This window comes from Aotus nancymaae, unplaced genomic scaffold (genome assembly GCF_030222135.1).
Source record: "Aotus nancymaae isolate 86718 unplaced genomic scaffold, 86718_ANA_hifiasm-v0.15.2.pri h1tg000012l, whole genome shotgun sequence".
NCBI classification, from domain to species: domain Eukaryota; kingdom Metazoa; phylum Chordata; class Mammalia; order Primates; family Aotidae; genus Aotus; species Aotus nancymaae.
The window spans coordinates 22,609,528-22,629,901 of record NW_026988423.1 but is presented as its reverse complement, the minus strand read 5'-3'; the positions used below and the strand labels follow the sequence as shown (position 1 = coordinate 22,629,901).

The 20,374-nt window shown below is 49.1% G+C and overlaps 1 protein-coding gene across 1 annotated transcript; it reads left to right on the top strand.

Moving 5' to 3' along the window:
• Positions 1 to 1,446: 1,446 nt before the first annotated feature.
• Positions 1,447 to 14,371, top strand: SMIM35 (small integral membrane protein 35). The gene is made up of 4 exons (XM_064375458.1): positions 1,447 to 2,232; positions 8,440 to 8,556; positions 9,493 to 9,526; positions 10,452 to 14,371. Exons 1-4 carry the CDS (start codon positions 2,169 to 2,171, stop codon positions 10,549 to 10,551), a joined length of 315 nt encoding a protein of 104 aa, XP_064231528.1. The 5' UTR covers positions 1,447 to 2,168; the 3' UTR covers positions 10,552 to 14,371.
• Positions 14,372 to 20,374: the final 6,003 nt, after the last annotated feature.

The following is a 20,374-nucleotide window of genomic DNA, read 5'->3' as shown; positions in this document are numbered from 1 at the left end:
TTCATTGCGGCACTGTTTACAATAGCAAAGACTTGGAACCAACCCAAATGCCCATCAATGATAGACTGGATAAAGAAAATGTGGCACATATACACCATGGAATACTATGCAGCCATAAAAAGGATGAGTTCATGCCCTTTGCAGGGACATGGATGAAGCTTCAAACCATCATTTCCTTCAGTTTCCCCTGGCTCTTGAAGGACCCTGAGTCACAGACTCGACTCTATGCAATTCAGTCTCATCCTCCTCTTCACACCAGTTTGTGTTTGCCTACAAAACACCACCTAATAGCTGCTTCTTCTAGGAAGTCCTCCTTGATTATTGATTCAAAAATCATATACTATTGTTTTGCCACATAGGCAAGGCATCTGGAAATGGGAGAAATAGCCACAGACCTCTGGTGGAGAGAAAGAGGAGCTGAGACAGTACCACAGTGACAGGTAATCTGTGCTAGAAGAGGTAAACATGGGGGTTTGGAGAGCACTGGGGGACAGCCCAGAATCTAGATTGGAGGGTGGTGTCAAGGAAGCATCCCTGGGCTACATGAGATCTGTGATGAATTGTGAAGGATGATCAGTCAGTTGCCAAGCAGAGGAGGTGGTGAAGGAAGAAGAGGCTCTAGGCTGAAGGTGGAGAGGCAGGAGAGATCATGGTTCTTTGAAGGCTCCATGTGGCCAGGTAGTGGCTGAGGATCAAGTGGTGGATGGGGCAGGTCATGGAGGCATTGCTGCTCAAGGAGAGGCTGGATTCTATTGGCCCCTGAGAGGCTCACTTTGGCCAGGGTTGGGACGTACTGGGAGGAGTGAGCCCAGGCTAAGGTGACCCTCCAGGCAGCCAGGAGAGTCATCCTGGAGAGATGGTGGGAACCTGACCCAGGGCAAGGGACAGGGGAGAGGTGGATAGGACATCAGGAAGGGAGGGTCAGCAGAACTGAGAGATCAATTGGAAGTAGTACCTTAGGGAGAGAGGGGAGGCCTGGTGACTCCTGGGTGTTGGTTAGGCAACAGAGCAGGGGGCAGTGTCACTGATCAAAACAGGGACATACAGGAAGGCAGTTCCATCGTCCTGTTGGGTTCAAGGTACCTGCCAGACCCCTTGAGGAGATGTTCACTGGGCAATGGATATCTAGGTCTAGAGCTCAGGAGGGTCCTCTGGACCAGAAAGCTGAATTTGGGAGAGATCAGCACCCAGGTGATGGGTGCGACCGCAGAAGATGACATCCCCGGGGAGAGAATAAAAGCAAGAAAAAGAGAGGGCCACAGAGGAACCCTCGGGAACGCCAACATACAAAGTGGAGATGATGGAGAAGATCCAGACAGAGAAGGACAATCACGGCGTGAGAAAGGCTCCAGGAAGACAGGCCGACTCTGCAGAGGAGGCAAGCCATGTCATCAAACACCATTTGCAGAAGTTACAACAGAGGTCATCGGCGGCCTCTGCAAACGCAGCTCCAGAGGAATGAAGGGAGCAGAGGCCAGACCATCAAGGGGTGTAGCGTGGACGGAGGTGCAAGGAGGTGGTGAAGAAAGGAGAAAAAGAGCCAGGCCACACATTTCCGTGAGAACTGGAGATGACAAGGGTTGGCCACTCGCTCCCCAAGCTGAGTGGTGAGGGGAAGGAAGGAGGTCTGGCCACAGCTAGAGCAGCGGTAGCCTCAAGGGAGAGTGGTGTGTTGGAGGAAGGGAGACGTGGGCGTGGCTACCTGCTGGAGAAAGGGCGACACTGAAGGCGCAGAAAGAACTGCCAGTTGGCACTCTGTCTTGAGGAGGAACGGAGTTCAGAAGGCTTTGAAGGGATAGAGACAAACCTTCCTGGAAACTGAAGGGCACTCAGGAAGGGTTTGGATCTAGATGTGTGAATGGGAGTGGGAGGGATAAGGAGAGGCAGGACATGATGCATTCCTGTCTGCAGAGCTCCGCTTCCTCTGTGGAGTAGGAGGTCAGAGCATCTGATGTCAGCACTGGGGGAGGGGAGGCATGATGGGCACCTTGCAGAGCACTCTGAAACATGGACAGAGCCACTGTGGGGAGAGAGCTGACCGTGGGCACACAGGTGACAGTGCTGTGGGTGGAATCTCCGCTGGGTGCTGGAGGCAGTGATGTTGCTGTGGTCACCACCCTGTGGCTGAAGGACTTTTCAGCACCCAGGTGCATGGGTGGTGTGGCTGGATGTCTGACCTGCTCCAGGGCTGCAGTGGTGCTGGCCAGGTGTGGCAGAAGAACAAGGATGAAGGTATTATATTTGCAAGTGAGTGGTGTGTTGACGGGATTCACCCTGGGGGCTGAAAGCAAAGCCAGGAAGGGGCTGATGAAGTGAGAGAAATCGGAGGGGTCGGGAGCTGGCATTGTTTATGAGGCAGACAGCAGGTGGAATTCAGGCACGAGGGTGGTAAGGTTGGAAGGATGGCAGAGCAGGACCAGAGGATGACTGACTGGAGGCTGAGCTCGGTGATGCCAAGAGGCAATTTTTGTGGAATGAAACACAAACAGACGTTATTATTCAAAATAAACAATGACATTCATCTCCAGTTCATCCAAGCCTATAATTTGATACCTGGCTGCAGGGTAGGGTAACCACAGGCAGGGATTCAACTCTATTGACCCTGTGACCTAGTTGACATCGGGTCATACTGACAGCTAATTAGTTGTGCTGCCTAATTAGAGCAAGTTTGTCATCTCGGCACTGTACACTATAGCAAGGCTTGGAACCAACCCAAATGTCCATCAGTGATAGATTGGATAAAGAAAATGTGGCACATATACATCATGGAATGCTATGTAGCTGTAAAAAGGATGAGTTCACGCCCTTTGCAGAGACATGGATGAAGCTGGAAACCGTCATCCATTCTTAGCAAACTGACACAAGAACAGAAAACCAAACACCACATGTTCTCACTCATAAGTGGGTGTTGTACAATGAGAACACATGGACACAGGGAGGGGAACATCACGCACCAGGGGAACATCACACAGCAGGGGATAGGGGAGGGATAGGAGGGGATGGGGGGATTGGGGAGGGATAATATACCTAATATAGATAATTGGGGGATCAATGCAGCAAACCACCATGGCATGTGTATACCTATGTAATAATCCTGCATGAGCTGCACATGTACCCCAGAACTTAAAGTATAATTTAAAAAATTGCTGTATATTTCTATATCTACATAGATATATATAATTTATTAAAAATATGAAGTAATGGCTAAAAATGGTGTATAGGAGAGAGAAACACCAAATTTGGGAGAGTATTTACCTGGAGGGAGAGATAGGAGAGGACTACCCTGAAATCAAACTACTTTATAAGTAAGAGTGGCAGGATTTTAGAATTCTTTGAAAAATCAGTAGTAGGCACATGGCTGTCCTTCATGTTATTTTATGTACTTTTTGTATGCACGAAATATTTTATAATAAAAATGTAAAAGTATTAAAAAGAAGTCTAAAGAATATTAGTTAAAGGAGCATCCTAGAAAAATCGAGAGGTAAAATAGAGTAATTCTTTCTGCAAGCTGCGTAAGTAAGAAGGCACAGCGTACAGGGGACAAAAAAGTAACAACAGAGACATAGCATCTCCTTCTCTCACCTCGGGGTCTCTGAAAGGCCTGTGATTTCCCTGCTGGGGCTTTCCTATGGGTATTTCCTACTCTTGGACAGAGTTTTCTTTGATGAAACCCTTCAAACCCCAGCTTCCACAAACACCACCAGTATCGCTATGATGCTGTGTTGTCATCTGTCCATCCACCTGTGGGTCATATCCCCTAGTTCTTGAAGATTTGAGCTCCTGGGTCACTGTCCCTCTCTCTGTCATACACAGAGATGATCTTCTTTGACCCTGGCCTCTTAGTTCCTTGCACTTCTTTCCTCCAATGACTGTCTCTTGCTTGGATATTGCACTAGCCTCCTGACTGGTCCCCTTTCTCTGGCATAATTCCCTACCTCATCAGTTCTTAACAGTAGCCAGTCAGAGACATCCTTTTAAAACATTGGGTCATGTCCCTTCTCTGCTCCAAGTCCCCAAGTGACTCCCACTCAGTGGAAAAGCCAAGCTACCCTCATTGCCTTCAAAGCACTACATTATTTGGCTCCTGGTACCTCCTCTCCTACTGCCTTCCTGCTCATCACTCTGGGTTCCTGGATGCTCCTGGAACCTGCTAGGCATGCTCCTGCCTAATTTGTATCCACTGCTCCCTCTGCCTAGACCTTTTCACTCTAGATATCTCTATGGCTTGTTTCTTCTCTCACCTTCTGATATGGTTTGGCTGCATCCTCATCCAAATCTTATCTTGAATTGTAGTACCCGTAATCCCCATGTGTTGTAGGAGGGAACAGGTGGTAGGTAACTTAATCATGGGGGTGGTTACCCTCATGCTGTTCTCCTAACAGTGAGTTAGTTCTCATGAGATTTGATGGTTGTATAAGGGGCTTTCCCCCGTTTTGTTTGACACTCTTCTCCTTCCTGCTGTAATGTGAAGAAGGACATGTTTGCTTCCCCTTCCACCCTGATTGTAAGTTTCCTGAGGCCTCCCCAGCCATGCTGAACTGTGAGTCAATTAAACCTTTTTTTTTTTTTAATAAATTACCCAGTCTCAGGTATATCTTTATTAGGAGTGTCAGAATGATCTAATATACCTCCTTTAGGTCTTTGCTCCCCATTTGTCACATTTGTCATGAGGTCTTCCTTGACCACTTTATTTAAAACTGCTCTCCCCATACACAATGCTTTCCATCTCTCTTTCAGCTTATATTTTTTCTCTAGTATGTACCACCCTCTAATATGCTATATAATTAATTTCTTTATTTTGTTTATAGCCTGTCTCCCTTCACTGGAATGTAATCTCCATTAGAACAGAGGTTTTCATATGTTTTATTGCTTTAATACAAGTGCCTGGAACAGTGCCTCGCACAGAGAAGATTGTTGGGGGAAATAGCAATGGAGGAAGGGTTTACAGTGAGCCTACATAAACTGGTTAGAAGTAATGTACAAAAGAAATCAGGAACAATAAACTGTGGAAGGCAGCAGGAGGCCTCTGGGGAGGAAGGCCTCTCTATGCCAGCATGTTCCCATGTACACAGTGACACAAGCTCTGACATTTTAAACATAATGCTCAAGGAGGTAACAATCCTTTGAAGGGCTGGAATGTAGCCAGACATGTAGGCTCCTTGTTAAGTCTTTTCCCACCAGCTGTAGATAAAGAATTACTTGCTTTTAGCTCTTAGAAAACTTGCATAAACTGCCACTGCTATTAACCTTATGTTTGATGCACAGCTTTCCTTTCACTGGTTCACCCCACCATCTGCACTATATATCAAAGTGATTGTATTTAATAAATACTGTGGAAAACCAGAGCTCAGGGCCTTTGCAGCCTCCATTTTGCAACGGCCCCCTGGTCCCACTTTATGCATTCTTAACCTGTCTTTGTCTCATTGCTTTGTCAACACTGAACTTGGGGTACCCATGGGTAGTGTGTGAGGCTGGCATCCTATAAAGATGCAATTAAATACTTGCAGAAAGACTTGGGCTTGCAAGAGGCTATTCCATTGTTCCCCTCCCCTTTTCAACCATCTGTAGCTGCCTCCCTTGAAGCATCTTCCAGTTCCCTTGGCCACTGCCCACACATGCTTTTCTGCCAGTATCTAAGCTGTTCTTGTGTTCTGGGGTCCTGGGACAATAGCTCACTTCCATGCTGGACTCCAGGTTGGGGTCATCAATAAGCCTTTCTTTCCATAGCACGGGAGTGTGTCATCTCCTGATTCTTCCTTTTTCCTGGCTTTCTAGCTGAAATGCCTTCCAGAGAGTGAAATAAGATTAGTAATTACATTGGTCAAGCAGGCTAAATTGCTGTAACAAGCAGATCCAAACTAATTATGGCAGAAACATAACAGAAGCTTACTTAGACCTCTAGTCTAAGTAGGTGTTCATGTCTGCGGATGACTCTCCTCCACATGGCGACTCAGGGATCCAGTTTGATAGCAGCTTTACCATCTTCAGCATGCGACCTCCACATTTGTCCAGCTATTGTCATTCCAGGTGGCACATAACTGCAAAGGAGGCTGAGGAGAATGGATTTTGGTGGACAAGTAGTTGCCCCCAAGTAATAATATTTATCATCTTCATCATTATGGTCTTAGTAGGAGGCATATATCTCAGCTGATAAACTCATGTATGCAAGAAATGTAACTTTGTTTTTTCTAAAATCTAACTTCTATTTTCAGTCTCAGCCTGTTAAGATGGCAGAATTTTAATTTTAGTCACTTTAAACATCCCTGTTCCCCTTTTCCTGGGGAGGGAGTTTAAGAGTGGGGTAGGGAGAAGTGCATAGTTCCTGATGTCATCTGCTCACACCATACCCATAGAGACAGCCATCATATGGAGTAGGCTTTGAGCATCAGGATGCTGCAGAAGTGTCCCTAGATCCCAGCTGTATGGTTCTTCCAGGCCTGCAGGGACTCTCTATGACTTCTCTGTCTCTCTTGTGGATACAGGAATCATTAGGTTGCTCTCATGCCATGACAGCAACTCTTCAAGGCTGTGTGAGGCTCCATTTGGTAAGGCATCCCATGCAACTATTCTTACCTGGGCTCTTGCTTTTCTTGGAGCTCAGCCCAGCTCTTGGATCCCACAACTCCATCTGGGAATTCTATTGCCTTCCCGGGGCTCAACTTTGGAGCAGGGAATAAGGTTGCTCTCTTCAGGACCCATCAGCATTTTTGTAACATAACCTTTTTCTTTATCTCTTTCATCTCTCCAGGATGGAGATTTTTTCCTAGTATGACTAGGAGGGTAATTCTTGCTCTGGCTCACTTCTTATCTATGCTGTGAATTCTTTCTCTTTCTCTAAGGGCCTGGTTTTGGGGAACTTAAAACCGAAAGGACAGACTCCTTCCCTCTGCATTTGGCTGTCACATTCTCTTCTCCGAGTAGAGAATAACCTGGTCGCTAGTGAGAGGAAGGACCAAGGGGCATTGCATCGGGGGGGAAATGGCTTTTATTATCAATGGTCTCCCATCAAAAATGGGAGAATTGTGAAATATTTAAAAAACACAATTCCACCATTTGATAATACTAATGACAACAACAACAATGATGATGTAATTTACATCTATTGAGCATTTAGTGCATGCCAGATCCTCTCCTAAGTACTCTCTACAGCATCTCTATTAATTGTCACAACAAATCTATGTGTATCTAATATTGGTCTTATTTTCTATCAGAGCAGTCGAAGTTCGGCCAGGTAAGGTAAAGGGACTTATGTGTGTCAGGGTCTCACAGTTTGCAAACAATGGATCTGGGCCTCAGAGGCTAGCCCGCACCTAAAGTCTAGGCTCAACCACTGCAGCTCCTGGCCTCCTGGCAATATCCCTGGAGCCTCAGGACACCAAACGGGGAATCATTCTATTCTTTTTTTTTTTTTTTTTTTGAGACGGCGTTTAGCTCTTGTTACCCAGGCTGGAGTGCAATGGTGCAATCTCGGCTCACCGCAACCTCCGCCTCCTGGGTTCAGGCAATTCTTCTGCCTCAGCCTCCTGAGTAGCTGGGATTACAGGCACGCACCACCATGCCCAGCTAATTTTTTGTATTTTTAGTAGAGACGGGGTTTCACCATGTTGACCAGGATGGTCTCGATCCCTTGACCTCGTGATCCACTTGCCTCGGCCTCCCAAAGTGCTGGGATTACAGGCGTGAGCCACCGCGCCCGGCCGAATCATTCTATTCTTTCACACTCCTTATCAGGCAGGAGTGGGGCTGGCTTTCCTGATTCCCTGTCCAGCAGAGGTGGGTTGTCCCCAGGGTGCTCCCACTGCCAGCCTCTTCCTCAGAACCTGGTTGCCCTCTCTGTTCCTGCTGTGGCTTATCTCATCTCCCTGCAGGTTTCCAACCTCTCTCTCTCTTTCAAGGTTGGGCTTTACAAATAAAATATAAATTTAGCTAAGAGCTCATACCACAAAAAAGGAAGAAGTGGTAAGAACAGTCAGCAAACAGAGCCCAAGGGTTAACACCCTACTGCCACTGGGTACATGGGTTTTGCAAAGGGGTTGGCCGAGGCTCCTGGGTCTGTGTTCTTGGGCCCTCCAGGTGGCCCCTCCTGACCATCTGGCTCATGCTGAGGCTGAACCTCCCAGGCTCTCCCCAAGAAAGGCAGAGCCTTTTCCAGGTAGAATGCCTGTGACTTCAGAAAGACTTCAAACAATCTCTATTATCAGAGGACTATTCCTTTGGATTAAGAAGCTCCAAATACCAGATAGGCTCACTCTAAAAATTCAGGTATCCAGACATTTTCACCTTCGTATAGCTGGGCTGAATCATCTGGCTCAGAGCAAGGCTCCCAGGGGACAGTCGTGTTGGTGGGCAGTGGGAAGGGAGGGGAGGAACTTTGGAACATGGTACAGGTGGGTTGGTGCAGGGGGCTGTGGGAGCATGCACAGCTGCGTGTCTCTGCAGGTGAGGACTCCATCAACACCTTGGGCCTGATTCTTGGTGTGGGGTTGTCGCTGCTGCTCGTGTCCATCCTCGGCTACAGCCTGGCCAAGTGGTACCAGCGTGGGTACTGCTGGGAGGGTGAGTGTGCACTGGGCCCTGTTGCCCCAGCTCTTCCTCTCTCATAGCAGTTGGCAATGCCTGGAAGGGCTGCAAACTCCTCAGCATAGTGGGATGCAAAAGTATTTCCTGTGGTGGTTGCAGTGGTTGAAGACTTGAGTGGGCGGCTGAGCAGTTGAGGTGGTGAGGTGAGGCAATGGCGCCTTTATTGAGGGAATGGGGGCTCCTCCCACCCAAGCAAGTAGACAGCTTCCTCCTCCCTCAGAGCCCATAGGAGGCCATGCCAGGGGCCTCTGTGGGCTAGATAAGAGAGCAATGGGCTAGACAGGCCACGATCCAGGTGGTCTCAGTCTGGCTCCTTGTGTGTCTCTGCCCCTGTCTGTGGGTCTTGGGACCCTCTCCTAAACTTGTGGAGGTGTCGGCTTCACTGGGAGTCTCCTGGAATTTGCTGTGATGTTCTCAACTCTGAGACATGGCTGCACTTTTCACAGGACTCTGGGAAAGCTGGAAGGGTGTGCTGGAATGCCAAGGGGCAGAGACTATTTCACAGATCTGCAGTTAACTTGAGTCCATGGATATTTGTTGAGCACCTACTCTGTGCCAATACACTTTTACCTAATAAGATTTTCTTTAAAATTCCACATGAGAAAGATATTATAGCCTTCACTTTTATAGATGGGGACATGAGGCTGAAGTCGTGGAGTTAGAATGAGGTGGAGTCTCAATTCAAGCCCAGGTCTGGTTCTTTTCGGGTCCAGGCTAGGACTGCCTTCATCCCAGGGTAATCAAGAGCCTTAATGGGGGGCCCTGAAGGAGGCTGGGATGCTTCCAAGCCATCCTGAGGCTCAGCCCAGCCACTCTCCAGACAGGGGTGAGGGGGCACCAGACGTTCTTAGAAGGGTGATGGACTGCTTTCCCTGGAAGTGTTAACCCTCTCTTTTTGAATTGTCTTCTTAGGGCCTAATTTTGTCTTCAACTTATATCAAATCCGGTGAGTAAATCCAGGGAAGATCTGGGTGAGGTGGGCATTGGGGGTAGAAAAAGAATCAAAGATAGAATAAGAACTGACTGCTTCATATTCCTGTCTTCTGTTCATGCCCCTAAGAAAATAAAAGAGGGCACGAGAATCAATTTAGAAAAGTCTCATGAATAAAAGCTTGAACGTAGGACTATGTGAAACCCTGATGACAATGACCTTTTTAATATTCACTCTTAGGCAGGAATATTCATCCATTCATCCATCCATCCATCTCTCCCCCAAGCAGGCAGAGCCAGCCTTCCTTCCTCCCTCCCTCGTTCCTTCTTTCCTTTATTCCTTCCTTCCTTCCTTTTCTTTCCTTCCTGCCTTTTCCTCCCTTCCTTCCTTTTCCTCCCTCCCTCCTTCCCTCCCTTCCTTTTTTCCATCTATCCATCCATTCATTCATCCAGCCATCATCCATCATTCCTTCCTTTCTTTCATCCATCCATGCATTCATCCATCTTTCCCTTTTTCCACCCTTCCATCATTTATTCAGAAAGATTCTATCATAACCACCACTACTGTGGTATGTTTCTAAGAGTACAAAGATGACTGGGCATAGTCTCTGTCTTCAAGCATTTCATGTCTATGCTGGAGACAGGTCTGATTACAAATAATGTAATCTCAGGCACAAGATGGTATCAAAAAGAGACGCATATGAGAAAGTCAAGGATTTAGGGAGTGCGAGCTGGAAGTCCTCTTGGTGCTGGTCATCTCATCTACTTGCCACAGGCAGGGCTGTACCTCCTTTGGCACTGAGAGATGATTATGGTAGGTGGCCCACTTCCTTTGCTGGAAGACAAGTCAGTGAGTCGGTGCCCTGGAGTCAAAGGAGATGGGGTCCAAGGGAGAGGCTAGGTTGTCAGCTCCAGTAGCCTGATTGGATCATCTTTCTCAGGAACCTGAAGGATCTGGAGATGGGTCCACCCTTCACCATCAGTGGTCACATCAGCAGCCCAGATGGTGGCTACATGAAGTTCTCCAACAGGCTAGTCTGATGCAGGGGCAGCAGCTTGTGGAGCCCTGGAGAGGCGAGCTGGAGGTCGGGGAGCTCCCGTGTCAGCCTGATGTCCAAGTAAGGTCTTAAGAGGGTCCAGGCACCCAAGCCTCGCACCAAGGACCACTCGGAACCCAAAGAGATTATCTGGTTCATCCCGTCTTCTGGTTCTGATCTCAGGCTTGGGGTCATGTTTTCCTCCACCTGCTTCTGGCACTGGGCTGGCCCTGTTTTCTCCTGTCCACCCAATCCATGCCCGGCCTTTCCTTCCTGGGAAGATTCTGTTTGTATTCAAGGTGGAAGCTTCCAGAGCACAGCTTTTTTATCTCAACTCTTGCTCTAAGACAAAGTTTCCAGATGATCAGACTCTCCAAGAAGCATCACTCTAGCACTTCAGTTCTGAGCTTTCTGAGCCCAGGAGCCGCCCCTGCTTCATGGCCCACTAACCCTTTGACCACACCTCCCCTCGCCTGCCTCCCAACCCCTCCCTTCCTCACATCTCAGTTGCTTTTGCGCATCCAAACCTTTTCTCCCTGTGGCAGTTCCCACCCCTTCCAGGCTCCCCTGGGCTGTCCTCATCCCCTTGGATCTTCAAGGCCTGGCCTGGCCCCTCCCTGTGGAGAATGAGGGGGTCTCCTCTGGATACACACCAGTCTGCGGCATGGGAGTCCTGGAGAGGCAGGCATCTAGGGATGGAGTCTGGCTGGGCAGCAGCGGCTTTCTCACAGAACTAAAAGGCGGCCATTCCTCAGGAGGGAGCTAGGTTCTGGGAAGCCCCTGAGCCTGTAGGAGGGGTCACAGATGTCCTGGAGAACCAGCCCTGCCCAGTGCAGTGCAGTGTGGGCGAGGCCTCCAGACACCAGTGGGGAGCTTCTTTATGGGGTGTCTCCAGTCACCTCCCCTTGTAGGGTAGACCAGGGCTGGAAAGCTAGTCATAGATTTAATAGGCAAAGTTATGTGGAAACAGGTGATTCCAGACATGGTTTTAACCTTCCCACCTAAGGCCAACTTCCCTGAAGCCCGAGCTGGGCCTTGACTCTGCCCTGCCCCGCTCTCTACTTGGTTCTGGCACTTTCGGCCCTCCCCCTTCCCCGTCCCCCATCTGGGCCTGTTCTCTCACTGCTGAGGGCCTCAGTGCCTCCCAAACACGGCCAGCTCCCAGTTCTGATGCGCAGTGCTGAGAACAGCCTAGAAACATGTTTTTGTTGCCTCAGCTCCTGGGACGGGGTGGGCACAGAGGAGTGGGTGAGCGCTATCTCACAGTGTTCTGCATTTCTTATGCAAAGGCTGCCCTGTGGCAAAAGTGGGCCGGAAATGGTGGGAGTAGGAAGAGGAACCCAGGCGAGGCTGAACAAACCAGATAATATACCAGGGAAACCAGGAATCCACTGCAGTTTGGTGAACAGCGGGGCAGTTCACTTCATGAGTCATCACTCCTTCCTCCGGTCTGTGCCCTGCTGGACTGGAGGCAAAGCGTGCATAGGGATATCAGCTCAGAAGTTGCTTAGTGCAGAGTTGTTCAATCCAGAGAGGCAGAGTCCTCGGGGCTGCTGTAGATGGAGTAGGGCAAGAGAAAGGGCCCGGTCACTGCTGAAACTTGCAGTTAGAACAGCCAGCAGCCAGCCCCTCTGCTAGCAGTCCAGCAACAGATGCAGGAGGGGGAGGAGGGAAGCTGTGTCTCTTCTTCCTAGCCTCCCTTTCCTGAAGCCTCATTTCTTTCCTGTTTTGGGTTCTAGCAGATTGTAGAAGAAGGAAGGCGAGGAGCCTTACCAGCCCTTACCCTATTTTCTGCCAGGGTCTGGGGGCCATTGTCCCAGCATAGCCAGGCTTTGACTTAATTTCCAAGTCTCTGGATTTGGAGGTCTTCGACCGAGTCTTCTGCCCCTGAGTAAGTGGGAATGGGGAAGGCCCCTTCATGGTTGTGGGACCTCCTCCCTTCTTTGAAGGTCTCTTGGAGTAGCAGGGAGGGGAGATGGGTTGACTTTGGCTTCCTTCCTTGGATTTCATTTCTGAGGACTGGGGCCCTTTCCTAACCCCTGGAGTATCTGACCCCAGTAAAACTTTCTTACTTTTTCTTTTCTTTCCTTATTTTTTTTTTGAGATGGAGTCTCACCCTGTTGCCCAGGCTGGTTCCGAACTCCTAACCTTAAGTGATCCACCCACCTCGGCTTCCCAAAGTGCTGGGATTACAGGTGTAAGCTGCTGCACCTGGCCCGGCTCCAATAAAACTCTCAACCGTACCCTGCTCAGCAGGGATCCCGGGGCTGCAGTCCGTGCCCAGCCACCCTAGGCCCCTGGAAGTGCTCAGAACTCAGCAGCCTTGGGGAAACTTGAAAGGGAGGATGGTTTCCAGGACCCAGGTGGCCTTGGTCCCAGGTCTGTGGCTTCAGGTGAGGAGACAGGGACAGCTGCCTGGGGCTGGGAGCACGGAGGGTATTTCCCATCCCCGGGAGCAGAACTGATACTGGGCAACTTCCTCTTTTAGGGCCCTCTGACGCACCCTCTGTCCCCTCAGCCTCCCCCTCTCCTTACTTCCGCAGGCCACTGGCAAGCACAGCTTTCTTCACCCGTGGGGCCCGGGCCCCACCCCTGGACTCTGCGTGTTTCTGTTGAGGGTTCTGAAGTGCAGATTCCAGCTTGTTTAGAAATGATTTGGGAGCATAGGCCTGGAAATCCAGCCATAGGTTTTGTTGGGCTGGGCACTGGCTGGGCATCCAGACCATGCCTGTGCCAGGGCCTCTCCCAGCACCTCCCCACTGCCTTTTTATGGTTCTTCTTTCCACTGGCCCTAAGAGCCCAGAGGCAGTCACAAGGGCCGGGAGCCCAAGGGCCCCATCCTCAGCTCTGAGCTTCCCACTGACCCTCTCCTCTTTTTTCCTTTTATCTTTTTATACCTTCCTTGACCTCCAAATCACCAAATTCTGCTTATTCTTAATACCAGCTCAAATCTCCCTTCTTCAGGGAGCCTCTGTAAGAGTCATGGATGTTGCTCTCTGCTGATTTTAAATACAGATAATCTCAGGCTCCCATAACTTTGTTATTGATTATTTCTTTGCATTTATTTATTCATGCTGCTTCCATAATATGCCAGGAACTAGGCTACGCACTGTGGGAGCATCCAGTCTCCCGGAAGTTAACCTTGCTTTCTCCTATTTGATGGGAATTTCTTGCAGGCAGAATCAGGTTTTAAACCTCTTCTGAGTTCTCCACGGTACTTTGCATGGCTCTGGCCATAGCCAGGAACTTCTCAGGAAATTGTGTCGAAATCAATCTCTCTTCAGAACATGTTGGGCATTGCTTCATCCCTGGTGCAATCCTAGGTGCTCTGAAAACCAAAAGTTTTGATCTCTTTGCATCCCTGACTACATTCAACCCTGTGCTCATGATCACTTACATTTCTGAGACAGAGCACACAGATGGCGGTTTTTCTATATTAAAGTATAATCTAAGGAATGATCAAAGCCGTGATGAAGCTGGAAGGTGAAGAGGGAACTTTTCTCTCCTGTAGGTTCTTCTTCAAGTCTTAATGGTCTTGTCCCATGCCAGTGGCATTGGAGGGGGCCTGGTGCCAGGAGCCAGGAGGGCCAGAGTCTACAGTGCCCCACTCTCTGCACCAGGGGTCTGAGAAACTCAAAGTAGGAGCAGATGGGAGGATCATTATTATATTTTTAAAAACTGCTTAGTGATCAAAAACCATCTAGAAGCTGTGATATTTAAACAGATCTGGTACAAAACAGGAAGCCAGTGGCCTGGCCAATTCTCACACTTGGAGACCAGAAGTGAAAATGTTCTGCCTGCCCAGAGTAGCAGCAGGCCAGCAAAACAACAGGTGGGGCCGGGCGCGGTGGCTCATGCCTGTAATCCCAGCGCTTTGGGAGGTTGAGGTGGGCAGATCACTTGAGGTTAGGAGTTCAAGACTAGCCTGGTCAACATGGTGAAACCCCTGTCTCTGCTAAAAATGCAAAAATTAGCCAAGTGTGGTGGCTCCTGCTTGTAGTCCCAGCTACTTGGGAGGCTGAGGCAAGGGAATTGCTTGAACCCGGGAGGCAGAGGTTGCAGTGAGCCGAGATGGCACCACTGCACTCCAGCCTGGGTGACAGAGTAAGACTCTCAAAAAAACAAACAAACAAAAAACCAGGTTGGGCTGTGCTGGAGATGGGTTTTTACCTGAAGAGCTATGGGTCTGGTCTCCTCCTTCCCAGTCAGGAGGATGAAGTTTCTCATGATAAGCAGGGAACCACTGGGGGAGTGATGGTGGGCAGTATAAGAAGTCACATTTTTCTAGTCCCATTTCCTCCCCTTGTAGCTGATGAGTGCAAGCTCTCTGAGCCTCTGGTGCTGTGTTTGTATAAGGCTGCCATTGGTCCTGAAGACCCTGAGGTCCCTTCCAGCTGAGAGGCTATTTCAGAGCTCAGGTAACTCTGAATAATCCTTTGTCATCCACTTCTAGCCTCAGTCCTAGCTACCCGGACATCCTTGGCCCCTAAGAACATACTTCTCTCTCCAGATGGTCTCTAAACAGTTCCACAGTGCTGGGGGGCGGAGGGAGTAGCAGAGGATGTGGGTGGAGACATCCGTGTGTGTGTGTGTGTGTGTGTGTGTGTGTGTGTGTGTGTGTGTGTGTGTGTGTACTGCACAGCTGAGCCAAGAAGGAGGATCATATCAGATTGCCTGTTGTATTTCCAGAGGGCCTGCTCATGACAGAGGCTCAATAAATGTTTTGCCCAAAGAGTGAATGCATGTTGAATGTTTTCATGGTCCTTTGCCTTGTCTCCTGACCACATTCGCTCGCCTTGGTCTTCCTGTTTGGTCTGTAGCCCTGAGTTCCTACAACACCCAAGAGTTGTAGGGTGAAAATAGCAGGGAAGGGAATCAGCAGGGTATAATATGACTCAGCTAAGAAGATGAGAAACCTGAAGATAAAGTTTAAAATCATAGTTATGTACAGCCTGCTTTTCTTTAGGCTCAGTCCGGTGTCTCCCAAGTATCTGTTCAGCCACAAGCTCCCATCACCACCATTGCCTTCTCATGTTTGGACACTACGCTTCTTCAAGTTCCTTCCCACGAATGGAGGAAATTCATTCATTCATGCATTCATTTATTCATCAAAATGAGCACCCATTGCCATGTGTTAGGCATTGGCTAAGTACAAAGGACACAGAGAGAAATCAGAGTGGTTTCTGCTCTCCAGAAGCCCACAGTCAGTGCTGCATGTAACACTCTTGGGGATAGCAGTGTGGCCAGGGCACTAATGAGAGAAGTCAGCTTCAGGACTCCTCTGTCCATTTGACAGATGAGAAGACTGAGGCCCAGAACTGATATGACAGGTTCATGTCCAGAGAACAGATAGCAGCTGAGCATTCTTTCTATTCCCTGGAGCTGTTGCCTCTTCCTGTTTGCCCTTGGAGCATTTCCAGACCAACACAAGCTTGCTATGGCCATCCACCCAGCCATTCACATATTATAGCACACCATGTGCAGGGTCACTCACATATCATAGCATACCATGTGCAGGGTGGCCCTGGAGCTGTCTGTGCTGCAGAAGCAGTTGGAAGAGGAGTCAGTGAATAGAGACTGCTCATTCAAAAGGTTGATTGTGAAGCATGGGAGAGAAGGTGGCACTGGCCAGGAAGTTTTCAGAACCCTTGGCTTGTCTTCCCCACGGAGGCCTCCAGAATACACCAGCTGGGCCAGATGCCTGCTCTCCACATGCCATCGATCCCTGTGCCCAACCCCATGACAGCCCGGACAGTCGATGCCTCCTGTCCTCCCAGCCTGACAAGTCTTGTCTGCAGTGCCCACTGCCTGCCATCTGTTTACTGCTCAGCTCCTCCACTTCTGGAGGAGCCCATGCAGCTCGTGCCCCACATCAGGAGGACCGCGGTATGGAGATTAGACTGAAGGAGCAGGAGTGGATGCAGAGGAGGAGGACAGAGCCTCATGGTGGTCCAGGGGAGAGGCGACAATGAATTTGACCAGATGACAGTGGGGAGTGGTGACAAACGACTGGATTCACCATCTATCTGGAAGGTAGAGCTGATAGGACCTACTGAGGAGTCTGATGGGGCAGAAAGGGCTGACTCCTGGGTTTTTGACCTGAACTAGGAGAACGGTGGTGGCATTTATCAGGTGGGGAAGACTGGGAGAGGAAGACGTGTGGGGGGAGTCATGAGCTCTGTTGTAGACACTATAATTTTGAGATGCATGGTAGACATCCACATGGAGCTGCTGATGAGGCAGCTGGATAGAGTTCAGGAGAGAAACCCTGTTGGACATTTGGAAGCCACCAGCATCCAGTTGCCACTTAAAGGTGTGGATCAGGTGACACCAAGTAGGGGGCAGTGGGGAGAAAAGGACTGATTTTAATAGAACAAGCAGCGAATCATCAGCTTGTTCCCTAAAGGGGTGATTCTCCAACTTCAGTGTGGGCTGGAATCACCGGCAGTGTGATCATGGTAAGTTGTTTCCCTAGCAGGTCCTTGGGAACCGGCATTCAGAAATTCTGGGCCTCGAGAAGCAGTTTAGGAAGACACTCACAAGTAATTCTGATAGAGGCGATCTTCTGAGAAACTCTGACTTAGGGGACAGGTAGAGGGGATGTGGGGAAGTGGAGGGCAAGGGATACTTCCAGGGCTGGGGTGACCAGATAGTAGGATCCTAAAGAATGTTCCTGTTCTCTCCAGGGTCACTATGAGGACTTAATCTCTACCATGCCCTCCTGCCCCATGTGGGTAGAGGTGGACAGGTGTGGTATCCTACACCCAGGCCTTTGCTGATCACGTACTAGTCTGTACCCCTCCCTAAGCCTCTCAGCTCTGCAGACTGGACAACTTACAAAAGGTTGTACCTCAGCTGCACCCTTGATGATGGGCTGCAATTGACCAAGGAGCCCCAGTGAGGCTCCCGGCTGGGGTCTGTAAGACAGACGCCAGACTCAGCCATGGCTCCTGTGACTCAATGAGCCGAAGGGATGGCAGCCTGCTTTTCCTCAAGGCAGGAAGTCATTGGGTGAATATTCTAGCTGCATATTGGCTACAGGGGGTTTAGGGATCTTCTCCATGACGGTGTCCTTACCTTCACACTAAGGGATATGGGCTTATTCACACTGACATGGGAATCCCCAGCCCTGAGCCTCACAGAGCCAGGCCAGCCTTGCCATCTACTGAAAGACCTTTTCTTGGATAACTTGTCATTGTTAAACCAGAACTCACCATATTCCCTCTCCCTCTACACCTGTGTCTCCCTTCCATGTCCATATTTTGCTTTTCTCACCATCGAGTTCAAGTGTGACCAGCACCACTGAGACCTTCTTCTTTCACTCCAGCCCATCACCCCATCTTGATAACTCTTCCTTTAAAATGTCTTTTGAGTCTGTCCTCTTCTCTCCATTCCCACTGCCCCTGCTCAATACTGTCATTAGACTATTGTATAAGCCTCTGTTATGAACCAAATATTTTCATTTTCCCCAAATGCATGTTGAAGCTCTCACTCCCAATGTGATAGCATTTGGAGGTGGGGCCTCTGGGAGGTAACTGGTTTAGATGAGGTCATGAGGATGGGGCCCCCATGATGGGATTAACGCTCTTGTAAGAAAGTGGAAGAGAGACCAGAGCTCTTTATCTCCACCGTATAAGGACACAGCAAGGAGGCTGTCTGTAAGCCAGAAAGAGAGCCCTCCCTGGGAATTTACTCAGCTGGCACCTTGATCCAGCACTTCCCCACCTCCAGAACTGTGAGAAATCAATGTCTGTTGTTTAAGCCACCCAGTCCATGGTATTTTGTTACAGTAGCCCAGCCTAAGACAGCCTCCTATCCTGTTTCTCTGCTTCTTGCCTCATCCTTCATGTGGAATAATAGTTTCTTTCACACTGCTTATCACTGATTGTAGTGATACATTTGTTGTGTTTATTTGCTTGGTGTTTATCTTCATAACCAGATGACACACTCCATGAAACATGCTTCTTTGGTTCACCACTCTGTCCCACAGCTAAACACCATGTCTAATACATAATAGGTGCTTCATAATGTTTCTTGACAAAATGAAATGCTGACTACAATAAAAGCCTCCAGCAAGTTTCTCTGCCTCCTGCCTCATCCTCTCTGATTCATGCCTGATGCTTTGGCCAGGGCCATATTCTTAAAACACGAGTTTCATCCTACCCAACCCTTCCTTGGAAGAGTGTTTACTGGGTCCCACACCACTTTTGAAGGTTTATGGGAAATTAAGTGAAGTTAGGATCAAGATGATGGTGGGGAAAGGTGCTGTGGTCATTAATAACAATGCATTTAATTTTAAATTGTGGGTTTGCTTTTTTAAACTCATGAGCACTACAGGAAATGAATGAGTCAAGCTTCCTAGCATCTAGGGTCCTCTAGGTTGAGGCTTGATCAGATCAGCTGCTGCCACTTAGGGAGGAGACCTGTCAGTGGTCCCAGGTGGTCACAGCCTACAGCTTCCCTTGCTGTGCTGTTCACATGTGGGGCTCAGACACCTTCCAGCCAGTAGAGCAGCATGGGTTCTGGGAGTGGGACCCAGCCTCCTAGGGACTGTGGGCCTTTTGTGAAAGTGTGGACACTGAGGTGGGGGGAACGGGTATATGTTGGGTAGACAAGGCAGACTCTGACTACAGCTATTTAGAAAGTTGGGAAAACACAGTTCAGTTGAATTTCCTCTTCAGTCAATGGTGGCCCATTTCCCCCATCTCCTTACTAAGAGGAAGTTCCATTAGCTCACAGAAAGACAGCATCACACATTCCTTGGCCTGGAAAAGCCCTTGAAGGAGATTGTTCAGTCGAAGAACATCCGGGGCCTTCTGTTGGGGACTTTAATCCAAATTCCCAAGAAATCTGCAAGTGTCTCATTAGCCCCGGCTGCCTGGAAGAACTCGCTCAGTTTCTCCCAAGGCCCTGGCTGTGCTGTGGTTAGAGAGCAGCCTCAAAGCAGAGGTGAACCAGCACAGACTCCCACTCATTCCACAGAAATGGAGCAGGCAGGGTCTGCACCAAGGGCTGTGCCTTCTGACTTCCTTCTGTCCTGCAAGCTGCTTCTTGATCTGTCATAGCCAACCAAACTGGCTGCAGTTCCTCGAACATAGATCCTCTTATTCTCTAAATTTTCATATTCAGACCTCAGAGGCCTTTTCCATGGGGAAGAAGCCATCGCTAACATCTCATTTCTAGGAGAAAGTGACCAACCCTACTTTTCTTTCCATCTTGACGAGGGCTCTAGGGCAAAAGCCTGAGCAGGTCTGAAATGGTGGGATATTAGTCAAGTTCTGTGAAGATGATAGAATCAGCACTTCCTCAGAACTAGTTATTTTCTCAGAATGAACAGGGTGAGGCAAGGTTGGAGATGACACAGGGGAAAAGAGGTGAGGTGTCCCCAGTGACCTTCTAGGAAATCCAGGTGAGACAAAGAGCACATGCAGGAAGCTCAGGCCGTAGGCCTGGGTTTGTTCTACCCACTGGGTTGAGCCTGGGGAGAGATTCAAAGCCACATACGGCTTTTCGTGGAGGGAGCAGGCTGCTTCTAGAATAGAGTGCAGATGGCTTCCACACTTAGGAGAACCACTGCTGGGACACGCCTCCTGGGCTAGGGGAGCCGGAACAGGGCTTTGGGGAGGTGAGGTTTGCTGTCTTCCTGGAAAGGAGGGGTTTCCAGGTTCTTCTCTCCACACTGTCAGAACTCATATCCAAAACATTGCATTATACTTTCCACCATTTGTTTTCCATCTTCTGAAAGGGCCTGCTGTGCATTCCTTCCCTTTCATTTTCAGCTGCTTCCAAGAAAAGCCATCCATTTCTCTTTACAGCCTTAACAGCTA